The following is a 26728-nucleotide window of genomic DNA, read 5'->3' as shown; positions in this document are numbered from 1 at the left end:
ATGAGTCAGGCTGTTGCTTGACTAATGTGTCGGACTGTTTTTCCAATTTTGACATGAGTGTTATGAGGAAGCCTTTGCACAATTGACAGGATTGTGTTTCTTGTTGTCTTCACCAGTGCTGGGTGGTACATCCATTTTTTCAGACTTTGACATAATTACATACAACAGACGGGCTGGCTTACAGTCAACCTCATTGCCATGGACCTGGAGTCATAGGAGGCCAGATTTTCCTTCCCTAAAGGACATTAGTAACCAGATGTGTTCTTACGACAATGGTTATGGTTAACCATTAGATATATCTTTAATTCCATGTTTATTAAGTGAATTCAAATTTCATGGGATTTGAACCTATGTCCCCTGAGTATTAGTCTGGATTTTTTAATTATTAGTTGAACGATAATACCATTGGGCCACCACCTCCCCATGACCTCTCCACATTGTAATCTCAAGGAAATGCAAGCCATGTTTATGCCTGTCATTGAAATGTAACTATTTAGGACCAAACTGAATAATTTAAACCAACACTGAAATGAATCTATGCTTTATCTGTTCTGACCCTACAGCTAAGATTCATTTACATGACTGCACAAACAATCACCAGCTGAGCCTTTATTTTTTCAGCAGGAAATCGTGTACAACACATTCTCCTTACAGCTGCAGCAAGATATGGGGGAAAAACCTACCACACATTAACGGTTCGACAAAGCACTGTGAAGGAGTTTGCTTTGCTTCTCTCTCTTTGCCCTACAGAGGGGAAAAGTGCTTAGGTGCAACTGAATTTTGAAATGACTGGCTGTAAAACATAAGTGGACAATTTCTATTTGCAAACTTTGAACACAGATTAAAACTTCTAACAGCTTCTGATTTCATCCAATATAAAAAAGCGACGATGCACATCTTTTTGAAAATCTTTATCTCTTTTTCATGGTTTGTAATGTCCTTAGGGGTAAATATAATATGTATTTGTAGTAAAAATACTGCGGTACCCAAGGGTTAAACTCATGCTAGTTTTCGTTTCAAAATTGCAAATAGGTTTCAGCTGTTGCTGTGTTCCTCATCTGATTAAGCATAGTTCCTCTCAACTGCATCTTGATCCTTTAATATGCAAAAAAATCTAATTTTTTTATTAGAGGGTCTAGGCCCGAAACGTCAGCTTTTGTGCTCCTGAGATGCTGCTTGGCCTGCTGTGTTCATCCAGCCTCACATTTTATTATCTTGGAATTCTCCAGCATCTGCAGTTCCCATTATCTCTAATTTTTTTATTGTTATTTTATTTCCCCTCTTTCAATTATATTTCCCTCTCCCAACCAGCTGAAAATCAGTTATGGTGATCATAGCTGAAAGGCACCTCCTTTACCTTTACCCTGAAGGTTACTTTTGAGCACAACTTATCCTAAATTTGTCATGTAGAAGTGTACATACAACTGTATATGCATACGTGCATGGACATACTACATATATGTACGCACTCACGTGAACACACATGTGCAGACACAGTGAAGGTCTGCACAAATCCAAACAGACATGCAAATGTACAAATTGCACACATTTTCAGCAATGGATACTAGATCCCGGCAAATTTAAAGTCCCCCTTCCCTTCACAGAGACCTAAAGTAATTCAACTCAACGCACGCCTTGTTAATCTCCAGAACAGTTCTGATTTCTAAATTATTTTTTTTCAAAAAGGTAAGAGGGAGGTATATGTGCAACACTTCAGATAGCTCTGTGCCATCATAAACATATTCGCTCTGGGAAGATGGCTGCTGTCAACAGATAAGGGGGAGAAGTTAATCTGTTTTGAGTACTGCCACAGCCACTTGAGGTTGACTGGTCCTAACCTCAGCCTCACTCAAATAGAGTTTCTCCTCAGAAGAGACCTCTGCTGGGGAAATGTGATGAAATCAAGTGAGATTTTAAAACAGGAGCAATTAGCAGATCTGCCAACACAGACACCGACTGCCAGTCCAGCTGTGCAACTCAATTTCAAGTCTGAACTTATCCTTAAAGCTGCTTCTGTTTTTGGGGAAGGGTAGCTCCCAAAGGAGACACAAGTCATATTTTCCAAGGAAAATTGAGCTTTCACTTTGTGAGTAATATCATAATGATTAATGTGACAAAGAAGTTTTGCCAACACAGATGCAGCAATGGCTCTTTAAGGCTGAAATCCCAGTGTGAGCTGTTTTAACATATGGAGTTCCTGTTTACCCCACAGTTAAGTATTTATTCATCAAAGTGAGAGCTAAGTGACTAGTTTCCAACTGGCCTGTGAATGACCTTGGCAATTCACTGTTGCACATGTTTAGTTTTCAGTTTGAACATTATCATTTTCACAATAAAGACCATATTTAGGTTCCTGGGACAGCTAAACAAGAACAATCACTTTCAGTGTTTAATGTGAATGGAGGGTCCTTGTGACATAGTGGTAGTGTCTGTATCTCCGAACTGGAGTTCAATTCAAGTCCCACCTGCTCCAGGAAGTGTGCCACAACACATCTGATTAAAAAAAAAACAGGATGTAAGAGATTGGCAGATTCTTGCTATTTTATGTCTTGCTGACACCTTAAGGGAATGAGTCTTTATGGGTTAAAGCTCCAGTTTCCGGCTATCCTCCAGCACCTCCAGTCAAATTGGTATTCTGGCCTTTCCAGACTTGACATTGTGCTTGCAGGCTACTCAAAATGAAAGGCATCCTAGTTCTCATGCTGGCACTTCTCACCCCAAGTGACAATTTGAATTCCTTAATTTCATTTTGTCTGATTTGATGTGATAGGACATATTTTACTTTTATTAAATTCATTCATGGGATGTGGACATTGAAGGCTAGGCCAGAAATTATTGCCCATACTTCATTTCCCAAAGGGCAGCTAAGAGTTAACTACCTTGCTGTGAGTCTGGAATCACATGTAGGCCAGACCAGGTAAGGATGGCAGATATCTTCCCCTAAAGGGTATTAGTGAATCAGATGGGTTTTTCTGACACTCAGCAATGGTTTCATGATTAACATTAGACCCTTAATTCCAGATTTTTAAGAAAATTGAATTCCAATTCCACCATCTGCTATGATATTAACACGTTCTCTGGATTAATAGTCTAGTGATAATACCACTTGTCCGAAATCTAAAACTAACAAACTAATTATAAATTCCACTTTGGCGCATTGCAGGAATTACTGTTGGGCTATTCAATTCTACACAAAGCAGATTTACTCTACCAAGTAATTATTTTTAGAATGTTGTTTTACAAGCAGATATGATCACAGGAGAAGTGCATTAATTCACTGTTAACTGACAGAGTGGCTTGTGCAAGTTTTATGGAATGCTTGTCTTCAAAATCATTGGCCTAATTGTAAGCAATTTAGTTCTCTCAACCTATGGTATATTCCGTTCAATTTAGCTGAGACTTCCAGCTATTTCCATCCATTTGTCTGACCAACAGAAGAGTTGACCCATTTCAGATTTCATTGCCTATCTGATTTGTGTTGCTCATTTAGAACACTTTAAGCTTATCTGCCTGGTTTGGTTCCATATTTTATTGTTGATAATTACTTAATAACTACCTGGCTGACTTGAAAGTAGGTTAACCTAGCTTGGATCATTTGTGTCCAACTTCATGTTAAGCTGGTTCTAAACAATCAGTACAAATATCCAGCTGTAACCTGCCTTCAGTTTTGATTCTTCAGTCTCTGGCTGCCGACTTGTAGCTCATGTTGACTCAAACCAGATGACTATTTTCTGTTTGTGGATGGTGTAGGTTTGGTTTACGATACTCAGATCTGATCTGTGATTGCTGACAAATGACTGAATGCCAGTGTACTGTTATATGGAATAATCTAAAGCCTTGAGAAATGTTATCCTTTATTTCAAGAGGACTGAAAATTAAAAGTAAGGAAATGGTGCTTCAGCTGTACAGGGTCCTTCATATCTCATTTGGAGTATTTCTTTCAGGTTTGGCCATAAAATCTCAGATAATATTATAGATTGAAATGGAGACAAGATAGATTCACCAGAATGATAATAGGACTTAGAGGGTTAAGTTGAGAGAGAACTGGCTGCATAAACTTTAAAAAGGAAAGCAGAAAATGTTTCAGAAACTTAGCAGTTCTGGTATCATTTGTGGAGAGAAACAGAGCTAACGTTTCAGGTCTGACACAATGTCCCTTCAATTGACGGGTTGGAAAATGGTGATTTTTGTAAAAGGAAATCTGTTGGCAGAGGGGGAGGAGCAAGTGGAACAAAGGATGAGCAAATGACAGAGGGAGTGTTAATGGTCAGGAGGGTGAGAGACCTAAAATGGGTGTACCATTGCAGGGTGAATGTTGGTAAAATGGAGATTACGGTTCGCGCTCTGAAGTTGTAGAACTCAATATTAATCCTATAGGCTGCAATTTGGAAGGTGCCATGAAGGAGTGAGGAAGCAATAGAAGTGATAGAAGAGTGTGCCTGAGAGTCACAGATTGAACTGCACTCTGACAGTGGAGGACAGGGATGTATGTATTTGGTGATGGAGCCCTGCTAGACATGATGGAAATGGTGAAGGATAATCCTCTGAATATAGAGACTAGTAGGGTGGAAAGTAAAGACAATGAAAACCCTTCCAGTCATTGTTCTGGGAGGGATGGGAAGGGTTGAGGGTAGAAGTGTGGAAGAAGGTTGAACATGTTTGGGGGCCTTGTCAACAACAATGGGGGGAGTCCCCAAAAGGGGAAAAGGGGACCATGTAAAAGTTAGATGGCATCATAAGAACAGATGCAAAGGAGATGAGGAAACTGGGAGAATGGAATCAAGTCCTTGCAGGACGTAGGTTATAAGGAAATGTAGTTGAGATAATTGGGAGCCAGTGGGTTTGTAGTGGACTTTTAAGGACAGCTTATCACCAGAAATGGAAACAGAGAAGTCAAGGAAAGGGAGGGAAGAGTTAGAGATTGATCAGGTAGAAGCAGACAAAGGATGGGAACTGGAAGCAAAATTGATCAAACTTTCCAAAGATTCTGACACTATTTTTGGTTCCATAATTTCCAGTTTTCTGTCCCCAGCCCTCTCCTGTTCACCTCTTCTACACAGCCATCACCCATTAAGATCATCTGAAGGCTGTCCACTTTTCCCTTGAAAAGGTAGCTGACCAACCCCTTTCCACCACCACCATCCTTCACCTGATGAGCTGGTCATCACTTTGAACAACTTCTCCTTTAACTCATTTCACTCGCTCCAAGTCAAAGCTGTGGTTATGGGTACCCAGCTATTCCTGCTGCTTTGTGGGGTATTTGGAATATTCCTTACACCAGTCCTTTTTGGGCTCCTGCCTACAACTCTTTCTTTGACACATTGATGATGTCATCCATACTACTTCATTTTCTTGCCCAAAATGGGAAATCTAAATTACTATTCATATCAAATTTCACAGTTTCAGAAATGATCTCTGTCCTCCATTTTTTTAATTCCGTATCCTCTCAGGCAGTGCCATGTTTGTGTATTATTAACATGAGTCTCAAGAGATTATACACATTTTCTCCTTTTGACACCTATCATTTCTGCCTAAGCCCCTTGTTTACCACCATTATCACACCCTTTCTGTTTTGCTTTGGGCACTGTCACAATATGTTCCATTTGCTTCTCCTCCCCCCTTTGCCAACAGCATAAAAAAAACACATTTTCCAGACTCTTCCAGTTCTGAACAGCCATACAATTCAAAATGTTAACTCTGATTCTGTCTCCAAAGATGCTGCCAGACCTGCGGAGGTCTCCAGCACTTTCTGTTATTTGTATGGCCTTGATTAATTAGTGATCTAGTCAGATACTTTAGAGACTTTTAAGCGACTCTTGGATAGGCACATGGAGGATAGTAAAATGTAGGGTATGCAGGGTAGTTTTGATCTTAGTAGGATAATTGGTCAGCACAGCATTGTGGACTGAAGGGCCTGTTGTATGTTCTGTGTTCTAGTTGGAATCTATAAAATTACTAAGTCATTCAGTAAGGACAGAGAAACTGTTTCAGTGGGTAAGCGAACCAGAAGAATGGAAATATGAACTTGGTCATTTAAGAATTGAAATCAGAAAGCACTTTTGCACAAATAAGTAATGGAAACAGAAAATCCATGTAATAAAATGCAAGTGGCCACCTGGTTTGTTTTCTGCCCCTTGTAGTCATCACATGATTCAATGAGAAAGCAGTTGTTGACCAAGCAAAGTTTTCAATTGTTTACAATTAATCTACCACAATTCTAGGTACAACACAAGGATACGCCAAGAAAGCTTTGGAACATAAGTCCAAAGCTACTTGTTTCTTTCCCAAACCTACTACACTTACCACATAGCATGACTTAATAAACTGTCTCCCAATAATTTGAACTCACTCTCCAATAGACTGTGGATCATGAGGTCAGTCTGAAATTTGCAAAACTGAGGTTGATTGATTTTTCATTAGATAAGGGCAGCAAAGGCAGGTAAATAGAGACGAAATACAGATCAGCCATAATTTAACAGAAAAGGTGGAACTGGCTTGACAGATTGAATGGTCTACATCTGATCCTGTAGAATTCCTGCATTTTTCCAATAATTTCTGAAAGTAACTACCTTAGAACAGTGAAACTTCTGAGAAACAAAAGGAAATGCAATTATGTGGACTGTCTGTCATTTCCCGGAGTTTCCTTGTTGCAATGATATCTCTGATCACCTTTTATAAAGTATATGTCAGCAAAACGATTAGGCCCGAGGGTGGGAGTCTGCACTGTGCACATACCTGGTTGTGCACTGTGCTGAGCTGGTTGCTGAAGGTCATTGTTAGATTGCTTGATGTGCTTGGAGCCACATGTGTGATGAAAGGCGTCTTACTCTGATTCACTGTGTCATACATATTCACTCTTCGCTTGCAAATCTCCATGTTCTGAAAGCAGGACTTGACACTGGAAAAACAATGAGGAGAGCAGTTCGTTATTGCAAATAGGGAATTCATGTCATTTTCACTTGTCAGAGCACCAATCCTGTGTGCTCTGGGGTAGTGTCTGATTTGGGGTTGCTTGTATGGGGGTGAGAGGGAAATCCTACTTTCTCTTCAAAATTGTTCTTGTCTCCCATTGGCTGCAAAGGCCTAGGAAAACTCGAAGTAGGTTAAATCTAAAGTGACCAATCTCATTGAGATATTTTTTGGTCAGTCTGATTCCCAAGAGAATGTTACTTGTCCGTTCTTCATCCCAGAGGTGGCTTGTTTAGACAAGCGTTGAAGTTGATTTCAAGTTTTCTAAGTTTTAACACCTCACTTGACTTGTACTTCAAGGTTAATATTTAACTCTTGGGGTGTTCTCTAAAAACACTGGAAATTCAGTTACACTGCCCTAATTGTATTCACCACAACTGGAATATAATGTTTGACTAGCATGCTGTGCTTCAGTTCTGTACCTTCCCTTTTTTCAGGTTTATTAGGAATGGAAAATAAATGGTGGCCTAGCTATGACATCGACAACACAAATGAATATAAAAAAAACACCTTTTCACCATTCTCTAGTCACTTCCCTGCAAATAGTTGCTTCACAGACATTGTCTTTAAATTTCAGGGAAGCCTCAAATGAACTTCTTCAAGTGAAGCAATTTTTTGATTGCTTATGTTCTTTTGTGCAACCTTGTGCTAGAGTGCACAATAACTCACAGCTCAAACTGCTAAAGCCAATCAAGCAGTATGAACTGCTGATGTCAATTAGGTCAGTAAGTCTTTCTCAGTCCATCATTGTTAGTATGTTTGTTCAACCTCTTCTTGTTGGTCAGTCCTCCCACATGACCAACCTCCTTATGTCGTTTCTTTTGCAATTCTTTTTATCAACTTTTTTTTAGTCTAGCACACAATTTGCAGCTGGGCTGCAATGATGGTAATAACTGCCTTGTAATTTAACTTATTAAGTCGATAACCCTGCTGTTTCCACAAATTTAAACCTTTTGTTTTGCCTTACATCAGCAGTTCACCATTACGCCTTGCCTTGTGTACCATAAACATTTGTTTTGTTTAACATGGTGATAAGTTTATTTAAAGAACTCTACTTCACAACTTTTCTCCCATGATAGTCTTCTTTGAGATTACCTCTCAATACAGTATTAAGTAGAGAATTCCAGGATTTTGAACTCGTAATAATGAAGGAATGGTAACGTGTTCAGTTCGTATGGTCTGTGACTGGCTGGGCACATAGAGGTGATAATGCTCTCATGCACCTGCAGCCCTTGTCCTTCTAGACTGTAAAGAGTTTGGGAAATATGCTTTTGTTAAAGGCTCAGCTAGCTGTTACAGCGCATTCTGTAGATACTACATATTTCAGCCAAAGTGTGGTATTGATGGAGGAGGTAGATGCTGATTCCAGTGTTTGAATCAAGTGGCTGATATTAATTAAGTGAATTATTTTGATTTAAATGTTCTTGAACTATCCTGAGCGTTGATGAAGCTGCATTCATACAGGAAAAGTGGAGGTTAGTCCATCACATTCCCAAATTCCACTATTTCTGTTATCAATTTCAATCCTCCTTGAACCATTTGATTAGATTATAGCCTTGTAGGCTCTCAAGGATCTCCAGTATAATCTATATAATAAGTGCCAGAGAAAATTCTCAATGCCAAAGGTGATTATGTTTAAGACGTTTAAATAAGTTGGGAAAAGAGCCAGATAATATAAAGAAAACCTTTTCTGCATATGTGAGCTGGAATGCACTGCCTGAGAACATGATTGAGGCAAATTCGATTATTGTTTTCAAAAGGGAACTGGATAATTATCTGAAGAGAAAAGTTTGGAGGGATGTAGGAAATAGCATGGAAGTTTGATTAAATTACTGTTGGAGAGTTTTGGTACAGACACTGATATCTTCCTAGGTCTTACAACTTTGCACGTGTTCAGGTGTGGAAGAATTTGGGAAACCTGCACTGGAAAGAGGAACGTACTGTGTGCTATGAGGAAAATCTAATAGGTGCGTCATCATTACAAAGGGATGGCTCAGTGTCTCGATCGGTGTAATTCTCTTGTCTGCATCAATGGTCAACATCTTCTTTAGCAGATCAATAAACTCCCGTCGGTCTGCCTTCTCTGCCAGCATCTCACTTCCTTCCAAGTCTGTCGTCATATTCACCTGCAAAGAAAAGGCTGGCATTAGGTGGGAAATTGTCTTTTCCATGGTTGAATGAAGCAAGCCTACAGTGACAACAGTCAGACATGGATGTTTACATTCTCCAGCACAGGATTGCAATGGAAGGGAATCCTTGCAGCTTTGCAACAAACATGCAAAGGCAAAAGAGGAAGAAAGGGAGCAGCTTGCACTTTGCATAAGTTTTTCTCTCATTGTGCTTTCCACAGCACCTTATCTCTTGCTGAGGTACATTTCCATGAGTGGCCCAGCAGAACACCAGAATCCCATTCTTTAACTGTTAACTTAGCAGTGGGTGTTGACATATATCTGTGAATGTGAATCATCTAACTATTACTTATTCAGACCTATTAAGTTTATTGTAATACAATATCTATTATCCATCCATCTATGCAGATTTGTCTCTATTTAAATATACTGCATATGTAACCACTGTATTTCATCTGTTTATATACACATACATACAATTACATGAGTATATATCCTATCTGTCTGTAGAAATAATGGGCCAGAATTTGCTGTCATAATAAGCAGGCTGACAGTAAATGCTGTTATTTGTAAGCAAAGAGTACAGAAACATTAGTTGAGGGGCAGATGCATGGTTAAAAATTGAAACAAAAAACTCTTAATTGCACCAATCTGTCATTAACCTCACAAAAATAGTATTTTACTGTCAGCCATTAACATGAAATGAATGGTATGTTTTTCATGAATTTGAAAACTAGATATGAACTAATCTTTCATAAAAAGTTGAGTCACTAACATTTTAATCATAAGCATAAATTACTGCCAATTATCATTGCCAGCACTGACAATGAATTATTCCAAATGTGGAGTCTCATTCCTTTCGATATTTAATTATCATTGGAAACTTTCAAAGAGTAAAGGTTAACATTTCAATTTTTTTTAAACTTTTTCTTTCTTTCTTATTCTAATCTTCCCTTCCATTTATTTATTTATCTGCACTTCATTGGGCAGAGAATTCATTTAATTTAATTAATTCTTCTTACTCCTTGCATTATTAATTTCACAATCCTTCAAACAGTTTAAGATAACGAGCAATATTTGTCCTTTTCACTCATGTTTTAGATGCTGTTTTCTTTGCTTATGCATTATCAGCTTGCACATTAGAAATTTGCTTGTAAAAACTTAAAATCTTAAATGTGCAAGGAATGTCACCTACATATGATGTTTTATTTGATGTGCATCATAAGAAGCATTTTACTCGGTTTTGAACAAACACACTCTGAGAGAAAGCTCTGAATTTTAAGAATTCCTTGATTTTAGACATAAACCAAAGTGTCCGATCCATGCCATCTCAGCACAGACAGCATAAGGAAATTTAAGAGAAACTTTTGGAACCCAAGTGCTATCAGTCTTTCTGACATGTTTATATTTTTAATGTTGAGAGGAAAAAAGGCCATAGTTGACAATTGTGCATGTGGCTGTCCTTGCTCTGGGTCAAACTGATTAGAGATTCAGTCTGTGCTAAGGTCATACAAGAGCTTACATCAATCCCTTTGTGTTTGAGAGATTGGGTGGGGGACAACATTATTCTGGCAGTTTGAGTCTTGTTTGTGACTTTTGTTGTTTTGTTTGTTGCAGTGGTTCAAGAAGACAGCTCACTACCACCAAGGGCACTAGAGATGGGCAAAAATTGCTGGCCAACCAGCAATGCCCACATCCTACAAATGAATAAATAATTTTAGAAAACTCTGTATACATTTGAGAGGACATGTTTGGATATTGTGTTTCTGTATGTGAACATTTTTTCAGTGGTTTTGTGTATTTGTGTGCATCTTTGTGTTTTTAAGTGATAGCATGTGTTTGTGAAAGTCTGAATGAACAGCTGTGTGTACAAGCACAATGCATGAATGTGAGCTTGTGTCTGTTTAATCTGTGTTTTCATTGTGAGAACATGTATATGTTTGTGAATCTATATATGTGTTTATATGTATGTTTTTTGTTTCTGTGTATGTTGGTGAGCTCCCTTCTTGTTTAATTACTCTGTCAGCACTCACCGCTAGAGTTCAGATGTGGAAATGATCCTTTACTCCATGCTCTGGGCACACTGATTAGAGGTGTCTGTAAAATTGTAGTCCAGCGAAGAGAGCAAAGGAAATTGCACAATCTGCCCAAGAAAGACAATCATACCTGTGCCATATCATCCAAACAGTTAAAAATGTATTTCCTTGCCTCCTTCGACTTGATCCCCATCTCAGTCTCGTGATCTTCTGGTGTCTGTAATTTTAACAAGAGGATACTTCTTACTCCATATTTTATGTAATGCAGAGAGCATTGAGAGTGTTTGGTTCCTATCCAGACTCCTAGGTGCCTTTAGCTATAGCTGCGTTTCTGACACGTCTCATAGTACACTAACAGTTTGCAGCTGTAAGACTGGCCGCCCTTCCTTCTTGTTGTTTAAGAGCTGCAACCTGTCCATTAATGTTGGACATCTTCGGGTCAGGATAATGATAGGGGCAGCATTAGTGCTTAGCACTGCTACCTCACCGCGCCAGGGACCCAGGTTCGATTCCAGCCTCGGGCAATTGTCTGTGTGGAGTTTGCACGTTCTCCCCATGTTTGCATGGGTTTCGTCCAGGTGCTCCAGTTTCCTCCCACAGTCCAAAGATGTGCAGGCTAAGTGCATTGGCCACATTAAATTGCCGCATTCTGTTCAGGGATGTGGAGATTAGGGGGGTTATAGGGGGATGGGTCTGCATGGGATGTTCTGAGGGTCAGTCTGGACTAGTTGGGCCAAAGGGCCTGTTTCCACACTGTAGGAATTCTGTAATGGCCAGATGAAGGGTTTAGTTTGTTGAACATAAATTGAAAAATATCTCTTTATCTATTAGTCCCTGCGTCATGTTAATTCTTGGCGGCTTAAGAGGTGGACAAGCTCTCTTTAAAAGCACAGAAGAATCTCACCGAATCTAACAGTGCAGAGATAGAAGTCACTTTCAGTCATGAGGTCTAAAGCAATGAAAGTCTGTTTAAATACTGGTGCATACCAGCTGTCAAGTAAAATATTATTAGAATAGCTGATTTTTATTTTCATCCTTTCCTGTAATTTGAAAGCAGAGTAATGTTATTTTCCGGCTTGGGAGGCCTGGCTGTCCTTCCTCAGGATCGTGGCAAGTGGAAGAGTCAGATTATGTCGTCAAAAAGGTAGGATAGATTGCAGACCTGTTTAATTGCAGATTGCTACACCTGAGAGAGATTCAACAAGGTAATTCACATTTTCTAAACCAAAAGAAAGTAATCAATTTGATACAAAAAGAATACCTAAAATAGACTTCTGTGACCAAAGGATGTCTCAAATCACTTCATAAACAGAAGTATTTACAGTTTGGTCACTGTTTTCATTGCTACAATCAGACAAGAGAGCGTAATTCAGCTCCCCACCTTTTAAACCCCTTTCAATTGGCTGCAGCAAAGATCTTTACATTTTTTTGCATGTAGCTATCACACTTTAATTATCATGTAATATTAGGCCAAATTAGACATCCAAAAGCAAAAATTTTGAGTGAAAGAGAAAAGAAATGTTAATGACTTACTAACCCCAGGAAAATAATAAAAAGCAACATCAAATACATGCTCATAATTACAGGTATAAAAGTTTAAAAGGTGAAAGGGCTAAATTTTCCCATTTGGGAGCCAGTGATTTTCATGTATTCCCACTGTCATGGGCCAGGTTAATTTCCTCACTCAATTTTGCCTTCTTAACCAGGGTGAGCTGCTGGTGCAGTTTTCAGAAGATTGAATCAGAGGGGTGGAAGTGCCAGCCTTCCCCTTATATGCTTCCCATGTCCGGTGGCTGCAGCCCAAAACTATCCCTCACACATGGTGTTTAAGGCTAATCATTGACAAAATAGCCCTGAAGAAAGGCAAGCTCATTTCTGGCTGTATAGGCAGGGATCTGGAGGTATTGGGGGAGCTGCTGATGGAGAGAAGAGAAACCCCTCTCCCAGTGGGTCACTAAAAGAGGCCATACCATTTGACCTAACCAAATTGGACATAATTTGCAGCAGGTATTGGTGTTGTGAAAGATCATTGACTTTTCCCCAGCAAGGGAAAGAAGTTCAATGATCTTCTGCACACCACAATCAAAAGTGCTACCGAGTTCTCTCTGCTACTTCACTGGATTACTAGAGATCCCAGGTCCCTCTCCTTCTCTATAAGGTCCCACCCGACAATCTACACTTCACTTTTATCACAGCGGCCATTCCCTCAGTGACTAATACAATGAAACCCATCCCCAGACTAATGTTGCCTGCGTTTCCCTGATACCATGGGCTGTACCATAATAAACCTCCTGACCATTGTTGATCAAATCCACATGATCATAACCCACTGGGGCCCATCTCCTAGACTCCAACTGACCACAGTCACCCCTGGACTGATGTCTCAACTGCAACTCACAGTGACCCATCTGTATTCCCTGGACTGCTTACATTTGACCCGGACAACCAGCCACGGCGCAACCCCCAGCCTGCAAGGAAGCATGGATAACTAAGCTCTTGTAGGACCAAGTGCCTGTGGCCAACCCCCTGTGCTATAATCAGGTGAGCCCCTGCCTATGACTGATCACAGATTCCCTTGACCACACTAAGGATTGGTTCGTGTAGACTTTCAAACATGGCCCTGTCTTTGAAGCACATGCAGTGCACGTGCTGTATAAGCTGCTGATGCATGCTACAGCTCAGACATTGACATACCCAGTACATTATGGGTATTCACAATGAGCACAAGCTGTTTTTCTCTCTGAGCCTGTAACTAAGCACTTAAGGCCCTGTGCACTAGGTGAGCAATGTGACCCATACAGAGGCTGTCAGCCTGGAGGTCGACGCTGAAGTCAGTTTGTGCTAAAAAAGCACTGCAAAGTAGGCAGGATCTGGCACTTAGCTTTATTTCTTAGCATATATTTGAGAGCCATAAACTGCACATATCTAGATCAGGACAAAGATATTCTGTGTTGATTCATGAGAAGCATATCCCTTCCTGCCCACAAAGCAACCTGGCAGAATGTCAGCACCCTGTCATCACTGCCCCCAGTCTCCAACATAAAGGTAGAAGTGGTGTGCAAGTTTATTCAAGAGCAGGAATATTGATGTCCTGAGGGTCGTGTCCATTCAGTAAGCAGAGAGGTTGTTCTGAAGAAGCAGTTGCATGAGGGCTAGAACAATTTCTTGGTGAGCTGCAGCCTCTATGGACCAGCTCTGATTTTCATGTTGGGAATTTGCAGAATCTAGATGCCTGGTGGGGAGCAGAAAATTGGAACTGGTGAGTTGCTTGGTAATAAAGTTGACATTCACTCAAGGGTAAGATTCTGATCTCGTCATTTCATCCTCAAAGTAACATTTGGGATAATTTTTTTCATCATCATGCATTTGTATTTTTTTCATTCTCAAAATTAATTTTCACAATTTTCTCCTCATTCCTGTCACCACACCAGAGCGGGGAGAATTGCACTATGGGTGCCTGGTATAGGAAGGAAATATATTAGTTGTACAGTTTAAAATGTGAATTCATTAAGATGTTAGCTTTGAATCTGAGACCACAATTGTTTAACAGTTGACATATTCTGAGCAGTAGTGAAACTGTTATTTATTTGACTTCTCAGTGAATTATTTATTTTTCCAGTTTTCTTTTCATCAGCTACTTCTTTTAAGATAACAAAGAAATTTGCAAAAAGAAACTTCAAGTGCTTGCTGTTATCAATACTTAAATATTCCTTTCTCTCTCTCTGCTGCTCTGCCAAACAGCTGCTGAAATATAATTCTTTTGTGCATTTCTGCGTCTGGCTCCATTTCTTTCTAAACTGAATTGTGGTCGGTAACCCCTTTATGGCCAATATGTGCAACTTCTCATACAAATGTAAACTGAATCAGAAGATGCAAATTTCTTTATGCCTGACAAGTGTTAACCAGTTTCGAGGTCTTTAAATAAAATTACAATTTTAGTGCAGACAATTTCATTTACTAAACATCAATTGCTTGAATCTGTAGTCAGGAGATTACTGCTCCATGTTAAGTCAGTGTTGTCCTTTTAAAGCAATTTTAATCCATGAATGGTCTCAGATATTAAAATCAGATGATGAAAGTTGAAAATTAATAGTTGATATTTTTCGCCACATCATATAGTGAAATGTAGTGGCTAAATTATGCACATCAGGATCCCACAAACAGCAATGTGAGAGTAGTTTAATGTTGTTGATTAAAGGATAAATATTGACTAAGAGACTAGAAGAACACTCCTGCCTTTCATCAATTAGGGCCTCAGGAACTTTTATATCGAATTAACAGGAAAAACTTCAGCTTAAAGTCTCACCTGAAAGATGACACCTCAGACAGTAGTGATCTTTCAAGAGTATGAGCTTAGACTAAATTTCTGATGTGACCCTGGCACCTAACTTGACTCAGAGAAGAGAATGACAAAGAAGCTGTAAAAATGTTCCGACCAACAAAAACCACCTGTTGGTCTCTTCTTAACTAGAACCGTGGCAGAGAAAAACCTGGCACAAACATTTCAAACCATACCAAGTTATTCACCTGGAAATTTGACCCTCGAGCCATGATATAAATTTATGGCAGTGTGTCAATGAACCTTGAAGATATTCTTGACAGAGTTATGTTTTCCTGCACCCAGTTACAACAGAACTGTGTACTTACCATTCTGAAATGGGCTGAGGCTACCCAAAATGAAGCATACACGAACAGAACTAATTCTTCTGAGAACAGGAAATCATGTACTGTTCAACAGCACCCTGGAGTAAGTAAGTAAGTGTGTTCTGCTCCTGACCTACGAAGTCCAGAAGTTCCCAGATTCAATTTCTGATCAGACCTGCAAAATATTTTGGCTGGTATAATGGATTTCATTCAGAGATTGGAGCGAAGCATGGGGTTGGTGAGGACAGTGATTGCTCCTGACACAGGCCAGGTTAGGCTTAATAAACTCAGTGTCAGTCTCATTGTCAGAAAGCCAGGCAGTATTCATCATCAAGGCTAACTGGTACCCGTGATATTGCAGCCTTCTGGGAATCAGTACTTGATAGCGGGTGGAAAGTGGATAGAGATTAGTGCATCAGAATGTGATAGTTTGAATGCTGATGTTAGAAGAGGAAAAGGAAAGGCAGAAATGGGGTGGGGAATGAAGGATGGAGATAGCTACAAATCCTATTAGGTTTCCTGCTGTGCATTAGCCTAGTCAGTTCTATTGTCCATTCAATAGGATCAGCAGTGACAGTTGAATGTGTAACACATAAAGGGTACGATGGTTTCATCTAGTCCCAGCCTTAGACAGCAGAATATACACTGCGTCTGTTCTCCCAGCATTTCTACCAGCAATGCCAGACATACAAGTACTTACACAGAGGGAAGGACAGTAAACCATAACAAGGAACTCATCTCAACACTGTTTATGCTGCGTAGCCAGCTGAGAAGGAACTGCCCAATGCTGAAAGAGACCGAAACAAGGTCAGTCAACCTGCCCCACTTTATCACAATCAGAACAGCGAGAGGAAGTTGAAGGTAAAGAAGTGAAATAGTAATCATTAACAGAAATGAAGCACAAATACGTGGTGCCTTCTCACTCACTACAAAAGAGCAAGTCACCTTAAGTCTCCATAGTGGATATGATGAATCTGGATCTCTGTTGAAGAACCGTGTTGTCTTTGTCCCTGCACTTAACAAATACTCCGCTGGCAACCCTTGTGTTTGTGAAATGTAACGGATCTGAAAGAGAAGAGACAATAATGATATTGATATCAGCAATTGTACACTCCATTTATGTGTCTACCATGAAAATCACAAAACCTTTATGCTACAATGTTAATCTACTCCATTGTAAAGCAAGGAGATTGATGGGATGTTACTCTTCTGTCCAAGTGATTACTCTTCATGTTTCAGATGAGTGAGGTTTGACAGAGCTGTTGGTCATTGAGTATTAATTTGATTACATTACTTATGATCAGAGCACTACCATATCTACACACAATCCTGCCCTTACCACACACACCTCCAAGGTTTACTGAAAAGTAGTCAACAGTAGAAATCCTACTTAAATGTCCTTCTCATCTACAGGTCATTGAGCCCTAATTTAAGATGCCTAACTCAGGTTGGATAACTCAGTTTTGAACCTTCTAGCATGCATGTCTCAATGCAATACTACTGAACAGATCATTAGGGAATTCAAATTTCTCCGAGTTTTCTCTGACCTATTTAACATAGATGTCTTGACAAATGTAGTTCAATGTATTCTTACCTGTGAACACTGGCTCTCTACCATTTTCAAAGTTATTTTTTCTTGCTTTGGTATTGCACCACAGAGTAACTTAGAGAAGCTATTTTATTGGATTACATGGTTATTAGTTTTATTCTGTTCATTATTGGTCTTTAAACTGCGGACTATTCTGCTACATTTGAAACCCACTGGTGGGCTTTAGCTGCCAAACTAATTAATTGACCATAATACACTAAGCATATAATAAGTAACACAGGAGAATATGAACAGGACTAGACCATCCAGCCCCTCAGGCCTGTTCTGCCATTCAATTAGATAATGCCTGACTTGTCTCCAGTGCACTTATGTGCTGTGTTCATATATTTACAGTTGCGGTTACACAGTATGAGATCCTTATAAAGGTTAAAAAATATGAAATAACCCAACTTCAATTCCAAAACTACAACTAAATTTACTTGATTCAAATCATTTTTGTTTAATCTTTTCCCTACCAATACTGAAAATGTTCTGACTTATCCTCTCTGTAAGTTTCAGTCGGAAACTCAATTAAAAAAGCGCAAGTTGATAAATACCTCCTTGGAAGCGAGCAATTCTTTATATAGTTATCCATTAATTCAAAAGAATTACCCACCAGACGTCTGAGCAAATTACAAAGCATATTTGAAGCTGAACAGAGAGGCTTGCCTTACCCTCAAGCAACTTGCTGGGCAAACAATTCATCTGATCATTGCAACAATCTGTTGACTTAAGTTAGAAAATGATTTCTGTACATGAACTTACTTTGGCGAAAGCCTTCTTCACCATGAAAGAATTAAGGAAGTCCTATTTTGAACAGGGTTTTCTTGTTCAAGTAAGAAACACGTCTACAGTGATGCTACAAGTTAGATGAGTATTTGTGGCTTCTTAGTAAAGTACCACAGTTTCTGTACCTCAGCCAGACTTTTGGGGTACTGGGTGTGGGCACTGAGCTGATGGGAATTGCTTTCGATGTGGGTGGAGAACAAGGTCAGCTAGAATTAAAAAGAAAATAAACAGCAAACATTTTCATGACAGAGATCAGAAAGTTATCTTTTTCATCCCTTTTCAGGATGTGAGTGTTTCTGGCAAATGCAATGCTTATTGGCATTCTTCATTTGTGATGGGTTTCTTCTTGAGCTTCTGTGACAACTGAGGAGCTTGCTAATTGTCACCTGTAACTGTATGATTCAAATACAGGCCAGACAGTACTGTAAGGACATTAATGAACCTGTTGGGTTTGAATTCTGTGATAGCATCATGATGACTTTTACTGATCGTAGCTTTTTTCTATTTCCAAATGTTTACAAACTGAATTTACACTTAAAAAAATTTTAAATTCTGCCAACTAACATGGTGGAACTTGAACTTAGTTTACTAGCTAAGGCCCCTGAATTATTTTGCTGGCTTCTTGGCTCACTTCTCCGGACCCTAATTTACCCAGCAAAATGATTACCTACCCAGATAACCAATAACATATTAAGTCCATTTTACCTGTGTTAAAAATAGACCAAAAATCAAACAACACCAGGTTCTTGTCCAACAGGTTTATTTGACGAGACAAGCTTTCAGAGTCTCCCTATTTCTTCAGGTGTCTTAAAATAGATGGTCTTTTAAACAATAGTTTCTATTCGAAGCACTCAAGTCAGATCTGTAACAGAGTTTATTAAAGGCGTTGGCATATTGGTAATGTTCCGGTTCAGATCCCACCAAAGTAGTTAGTAGAATTTAAATTTAATTAATCGGGAATATAAAGCTGGTCTTGGTAATGGATACCGTAACAACTATTGTCGATTGTTGTAAAAATCCATTTGGTTCACTTGTGCCCTTTTGGAAGGAAATCTGTTATCCTTACACACTTTGGCTGTGGCCTGTACATGTGACACCTGACACACAGCAATGTGGCTGACTCTTACCAGCTCTGTCATACTTAGCTAGCAAGCAACTCAGTTCAAGGGCAATTAATACTGACCTTGCCGGCAAAATTCACATCCTATGAAGGAACAATATTAAACACAAAACAAACTAAAGCAATTCTGAAATGACATTAGTAACCAGATAACAATTGCAGGCAAATGTGTAAACCACTGTTTGAACAAGCAGTAACTGGAGTTTGAGTTGTGGATGATTTGGAATGAAGGGAAGTGTACAGATGTAGCTTTTGCTGACAGGTTGATTGGTTATGGACTAATGACCAGTTATCAATGACAGAGACCTGTAAGCCTGCCGGCAATTGCGTAATCGGTTCTTAGTAGTTGAACAGCCTGGAACTGTTAACAAATTAGAAAGAGGCAATGTGAGAGGGATTCAGTTCTTCCCCAGCTCAGGAGCTGTCTCTCTGTTCTCTACAGTCAAAATCCAAATAGTCTCACTGCACACCTAATGAAAAAGTTCATTTTTCCTGTAGCTGTGACTTTTAACTGATAAGTCAGGGACTTTTTATAAGGGAATTGAGTCACTTACCAACCAGAGGAACTTTCTAAGAAAGTAGTGTTAGACCCAGCAGCAAGAGTCATAATGATCACGTGAACAACAGAACCTGTAACAAAGACTACTCAATGGTCTTTCCAGACTTTCTTCTTTGTCCCTAATCTATTTACCCTCTCTATTTGTCTATGTGTGTGTAAAGGAAAGTTTATAAGCAGATTAGAGTTTTGATTCATAGGTACATACTGATAATTTATAACTGTTATCTAGAGCTAGAGAGTGATTGTTTGTAATAAATAGTAAATCTTGTTCAGTACAGAAACCTGGTCAATGCTTTCTATTAACCTGGGTCTGAAAGTCAGGTAAATTGGAAGAGTTTTGTACTTCTAAAAATCTTTAACTTTTACTGTGACTGCAGAAATAGTGGGCCTTAATTTCCAGCATGCTAAGTGTGGTAACATCAATTGAATTGCTGAACTCAGCACTCCCTGTATTTGGAGGGGGGAAATAAAAACAGTCACAGTTCTTGTTCTGGAGATAACGGGAACTGCAGATGCTGGAGAATCCAAGATAACAAAGTGTGAAACTGGATGAACGCAGCAGGCCAAGCAGCATCTCAGGAGCACAAAAGCTGACATTTCGGGCCTAGACCCTTCATCACCAGTTCTTGTTCTTGACCAGTATCAAGTGGTGTATATATAAAGTGAAGGACAGGATTACCCTCAATATTGAATAGTTCAGTGCTGTTGACCTGTATCTAGACTTATTTATTCTGGTTACCAGGAATTTCTTCTCTGAGAGGGGAGTGAATGTCTGGAATTCTGTATCTCAAAGAGTTGCAGAGGCTGGATCACTGCAAGTATTTAAAGATGTCCAGCAGAGGGCAACTGAGAGGGAGAGGCATCACTTTTGCACATATATTACAGCCTGGAAGCAGGCACTTGCAGTGAGGAGTGGATTGTTGTAGGCCTGGTATCAAGGAGTATTTAAGCCTAAAACATTACATCACTGTAGTGTTTCCCTCCCTCCCGCCTCCTCTAACCAAAATAAAAGGGGAAAAGAGAGAGACGTGCTATTGGAAATTTGTTGGTAGCAGAGTGAGAAGTAAGGCATTGGCTCAAGATGCTTTGGTGAGTTGTGACACAGCAAAATGTGTAGGTAAACTCAGGTAAAGTCCTCCTAACTTTCCTGTTTAGTCTTAGAGCATTTGAGATGGTAGTTAGGGCAGTGGCATGCTCCTCCTGAGGGATGTGGGAGTTCAGGAAAACTTGCATTGCCCCTGATTTATTATACCTGTGGGAAGAGCACCCATCCACATCTCCTTGGAGACCATGTTAGCTAGAGCTGGATGCACTCAGGATCTTGGCTAAGAGTTTTAGTGAGGTGGTCACATTGAAGGTACAGGCAGACAGTAGCTCGGTGACCACCAGGAATGTCAAAGGGAGTAGGCAGAGAGTGCAGGAATCCCTTGTGGCCATTCCCCTCGTAAACAAGTATACCGTTTTTGATACTGTTGGGGGATGATGGTTCAGGGGAAAGCAGCAGTAGCCAGGTCAGTGGCTCTATGACTATCTCTAGGGCACAGTGGGAAAAGGTAAAGGTAAACAGGACCTTACTGATAAGAGATTCGATAGTTAGGGGGACAGACAGGAAATTCTGTGGCTGCAGATGGGGATCCAGGATGGTGTGTTGCTTCCTGGGTGCCATGGTCCAGGATGTCTCAGAACAGCTATAAGGGGGAGGGTGAGCAGCCAGAATTCATTGTGCACCGTGGCACAAATGACATAGGTAGAAATAGGGATGAGGTCCTGTGGAGTGATTATAGAGAGCTAAGAAAAGTGTTAAAAAACTAGGACCTCAATGATAGGTTCCCCAGATTACATCCAGTGTGACGTGCTAGTGAGGCTGAGAACAGGAGGATTTGGCAAATGAACGCATGGGTAAGAAATTGGTGCAAGAGGCAGGGATAATTGGAATCTCTTTTGGGACAAAGAGAGACGGGTTGCACCTGAATTTGACGGGGACTAATAACCTATCAGGCAGATTTACTAACGCTACAAACTAGATTGGCGGGGAGGCAGGGGTCGGGGGTGGTGGGATCCTCAACAGCAGAGAGGCAAGTGCAAGACTGGAAGGAGATAGAGTAATCAAAATAGTATGTTTAAGAGACAGGTCAGTCTAGAAAAGGACAGGGAGTAAGGAATGTCTGTTGGATTAAATTGCATTTATTTCAATGCAAGAGGGCTGACAAATAAGGCTGATGAACTCGGTATGGATAGGTACATGAGGTTGGAATATTATAGCCATTATAGAAACATAGCTAAGGGAGGGACAGGACTGGCAGTTTAATGTGAGGCTTTGTGGGTGGAGCTAAGAAATAAGAAGGGGATGGTACATTATTGGGGTTATACTATATGTCTTCAAAGAGTCAATGAGAATTAGAGGAACAACTATGCAGGCAGACTGCAGAGACTTGTAGGAGAAATAGAGTAATCATTGTGCGGGTTTTAATTTTTCTCACATAGACTGGGACCTGCCATAATGTTAAGGGCTTAGGTGGGGTGGAATTTGTTAAATCTGTCCAGGAAAGTTTCCTCAAGAAGCATATAGAGGGTCCTACTCGGGAAGGGGGCATAACTTGACCTACTCTTATGAAATAGGGCAGGACAGATAACTGAGGTGACAGTGGGGACCAGTAACCATAGTTCTATTAATTTCAAAATAGTTATGGAGAAGGACAAAACTGGTTCACAGGTTCAAGTTCTAAATTGGGACAAGGTGACTTTTGATGGAATTAGACAGGAACTTATAGCAGTTGCAAAGGATCCTCTGAAAGTGGAAGGCCTTTAAATGTGTAATAGCTAGAGTTCAAGATCTGTATGCTCCTGTGAGGATAATGGACAAGGTTGGCAGGAGTAGGGAATCTAGATGACAAGAGATCATGAGGCTTTGACCAAAGAAAAGGTGACATGTCTCAGGAACAGGCAGCTGGTATCAACAGAATCCCTGGAGGTATATAGGGCGTACAGAAGTTTACTGAAGAAGAAATCAGAAGGGTGAAACGGGGGCATGAGATAGCTTTAGCTGAGAAGATTGGGGTGAATCCAAAGAGATTCTTTACATATATTAAAGGAAACATAATAACTAGAGAGAGAATAGTACCCCTCAACAACCAAAGTGATATATATGTGTGGAACTGCAAGAGATGGGTGAGGTCCTCAATGAATATTTCTCTCTGTGTTTGTCATCTAGAGTTCCCTACTCGTGCCAACCTTGTCCATTATCCTCACAGGACCATACAGACCTTGAGCTCTAGCTATCACACATTTAAAGGCCTTCCACTTTCAGAGGATCCTTTGCAACTGCTATAAGTTCCTGTCTAATTCCATCAAAATTCACCTTGTCCCAATTTAGAACTTGAATCTGTGAACCAGTTTTGTCCTTCTCCATAACTATTTTGAAATTAATAGAACTATGGTCACTGGTCCCCACTGTCACCTCAGTTATCTGTCCTGCCCTATTTCGCAAGAGTAGGTCGAGTTATGCCCCCTTCCTGAGTGGGACCCTCTATATGCTGCTTGAGGAAACTTTCCTGGACAGATTTAACAAATTCCACCCCACCTAAGCCCTTAACATTATGGCAGCTCCCAGTCTATGTGAGAAAAATTAAAACCCACACAATGATAACTCTATTTCTCCTGCAAGTCTCTGCAGTCTCCCTGCATAGTTGTTCCTCTAACTCTCGTTGACTATTTGAAGACATATAGTATAACCCCAATAATGTCACCATCTCCTTCTTATTTCTTAGCTCCACCCACAAAGCCTCACATTAAACTGCCAGTCCTGTCCCTCCCTTAGCTATGTTTCTATAATGGCTATAAAATCCCAACCTTATGTACCTATCCATACCGAGTTCATCAGCCTTATCTGTCAGCCCTCTTGCATGTGTTTTGCATGGAGAAAGACATGAAGACCTGGGAGTTTGGGGAAATTACTGGCAGTACTCGGCATGGTGGCTCAATGATTAATACCACAGCCTCACAGCACCAGGGATCTGGGTTTGATTCCACCCTCGGGCGACTGTGTGTGTGGAGTTTGCACATTCTGCCTGTGTCTGAATGGGTCTCCTCTGGTTTCCTCCTGGAGTACTCGGCATGGTGGCTCAGTGGTTAGCACTGCAGCCTCACAGCGCCAGGGACCCGGGTTCGATTCCCGCCTCGGGCAACTGTCTGTGTGGAGTTTGCACATTCTCCCCGTGTCTGCGTGGGTTTCTTCCGGGTGTTCTGGTTTCCTCCCACAGTCCAAAGATATGCAGGCTAGGTGGATTGGCCATGCTAAATTGCCCGTAGTGTTCAGGGGTGTGTGGGTTATAGGGGGATGTGGTCTGGGTGGGATGCTTCAAGCAGCGGTGTAGACTTGTTGGGCCAAAGGGCCTGTTTCCACACTGTAGGAAATCTAATCTAAATTGCCCATAGTGTTCAGGAGTGTATAGACTAGGTGGATTATTGGGGGTGGGTCTGGGTGGGGTGCTTCGACGGTCGGTGTGGACTTGTGGGCCAGGACTCAATGGACTGAGTTATAGGGGGCATTGGAGAAAATAGGACTTTTTTTGCTTTAGAGCGTAGGAGACTGAGGGGGTATCTTATAGAAGTATATAAGATCATGAGAGGCATGGATAGGGTGAAAGCACTCAGTCTTTTTCCCAGGGTTGGGGAATTGAGGACTAGAGGGCATCAGTTTAAGGTGGGAGGGGAAAAATTCCATGGGAAGCTGAGGAGCAACTTTCTTTTACAGAGGCTGGTACACACATGGAATGAGCTGCCAGCAGTAGTGGTTGATACGAGTACATTAACAATATTTAAAAGATATTACAATGCATACATGGATGGGAAAGGTTTAGAAGGATATGGGCCAAGTGCCAGGAAATGGGGTTAGCATGAATGGACATTTTGGTTAGCATGGACAAGTCTGGACTAAAGGGCCTATCTCTGTGCTGTAGGACTCCTTGACTCTGGGAAGTCTATCGATTTTTAAAATAAAGAAACTTAGGCCTGTGGCGAGTTGGCACAAAAGTGGAGTTGAGACTTGAGACAGATCAACCATGATCTTATAGAATGGTGGGTCAGGCTGAAAGGCTTGAATGGTCTATTCTTGCACCTATTTCTTATGTCAACTCTTGGCTCACACTGACAGAACAAGAGAAGGTAACAATCAGTGGTCCCTACTGCAGGACTTGATAATCGGAAGGTTTCCAATGAATAATGGAAGGATGAATGAAAACACAAACAAAATAATGCTCAAGAATTTTAGACTGTCACCCTTTCACTGATTTACCAGTGCTTTTTTCAAATAAAGTCAAAATAATTATCTGCTGTCACAGGAAATGAAATGATACTGTCTGCTCAGTTAAAGTTGCTCTTTTAAGTTTTCAGTTGCCAGGCATTAAGTTGGGCACCAAGACAACTTTGTATTGATTGGTAGGGTCGGGCCTGTTTCCACACTGTAGGGATTCTATGATTCTAAATATCTTCTGCGCTCTTTCCAGTTTAATAACATCCTTCCTACAGTAAGATGACCGAAACTGAACATAATACTTCAAGTGCAGCCTCACCAATGTCCAGTAGAACAGCATCATAACTTCCCAACTTACTCAATGCCCTGACTGATGAAGGTCACTGTGCTAAAAGCCTTCTTCACTGCCCTAATGGAGGGAAAGCAGCGATAATATTGGGAGATACAAACGTGGTCAGTTGTTTGTGGTTGAGTGTTTATTTCAGAGTGTCCTGGTATTAGTACTACAGTTTTCTCTCATCAATATGTCCTGGTTTAATTAATGTGGTTTTATTTCCAATTCAGTGCCCAGGGTTTCAGACAGAGGATCAGAATCAATGCATTTAGAAGCCAGGAATTTTTTAAAGACAAAACAGCTTGCTAGGAACAGGACTGCCCCTTATTGACAGTGCAATTAATAGCACAGTAACACAAATATAGCGAAATATGCCAAGCTAAAACAGCACAGAGGCAAGAAATAAAAACGAAGTGCTCAAGAACATCAGCAGGCTTGGCACAGACAGAAAGATTTTGAGTCTAATTTGACTTTTCTTCAGAACTGATACATGAGTTGGAAAATGAAGCTTAAATTTGGAAAATCTAAAGAGTTAACTGAAACTGATTTCCAACAGATAAAACAAGAAAGAACTTGGATTCATGTCGTGTTTTACATGACTTTGCAACATCCAAAATTGTTATGCAACCAATTAAGAAATCGTTCTAATCACAGCAACCATGTTAGGCAAGAGAAATAACCAGATAATCTACTTTAGTGATACAAGCATGTAAATCAGGAGCAGGAATAGCCGCACAGGGCCTTGAACTAGCTGTCAATCAATAAGATTACAGCTTATCTGATTGTAACTGCAAATCCACATTCCCGTCTACCCCTGATAACCTTTCACTCCCCTGCTTAACAAACATCCATCTACCTCTGCCTTAAAAATATTCAAGGACACTGCTCCACCATAATTTTCAGGCGAGAGTTCTAAAGACAAAATTATCCAACGTGTTTTAAATGGATGACCTCCGATTTTTAGGCAATGACCCTTTGTTCTATATTTTCCCTTAACAGGCAACATAGTCTCCACATCTAAACTGTCAAGACCCTTCAAGGCTTTATGTGTTTCAATCAAGCCACTTATACTTTTCTTAACACCAGCAAATAGAAGCCTAGTCTGTCCAGTCTTTCCTCACAAGACAACCTGCCCATTCCAAGTATTTGTCTAAACACATTATATTTTTTTAAAATAAAAAGACAGCACCCAGACATAGTCTAACCAGTGCCCGTTATAACGTCCCGGTTTTTGTATTCAATTTACCTCGTGGTAAATGGTAATTTTTTGTGGCTTCTTTATCTGAAGTTAAATGTTGATCAAAACACT

General features: G+C 40.3%; 1 protein-coding gene across 4 annotated transcripts in view; it reads right to left on the bottom strand.

The window, feature by feature from the left end:
- hipk2 (homeodomain interacting protein kinase 2) overlaps positions 1-26728 on the bottom strand; it is a 253012-nt gene that overhangs the window by 24942 nt on the left and 201342 nt on the right. For 3 of the 4 annotated variants that reach the window (XM_048548587.2, XM_048548589.2, XM_048548591.2), the window contains exons 4-7: positions 16724-16843; positions 11265-11351; positions 8911-9095; positions 6736-6898 (exon numbers count right to left, since the gene is read on the bottom strand). In XM_048548587.2, the coding sequence (XP_048404544.1) occupies positions 6736-6898; positions 8911-9095; positions 11265-11351; positions 16724-16843 (555 nt within the window). The remainder of the gene's footprint in view (positions 1-6735; positions 6899-8910; positions 9096-11264; positions 11352-16723; positions 16844-26728) is intronic. The other variant, XM_048548590.2, reaches the window with a different exon arrangement.

The sequence above is a fragment of the Stegostoma tigrinum genome, chromosome 18, assembly GCF_030684315.1.
Source record: "Stegostoma tigrinum isolate sSteTig4 chromosome 18, sSteTig4.hap1, whole genome shotgun sequence".
Lineage (NCBI taxonomy): Eukaryota > Metazoa > Chordata > Chondrichthyes > Orectolobiformes > Stegostomatidae > Stegostoma > Stegostoma tigrinum.
The sequence above is the reverse complement of the archived record's forward strand: the minus strand, read 5'-3'. Positions and strand labels throughout refer to the sequence as shown.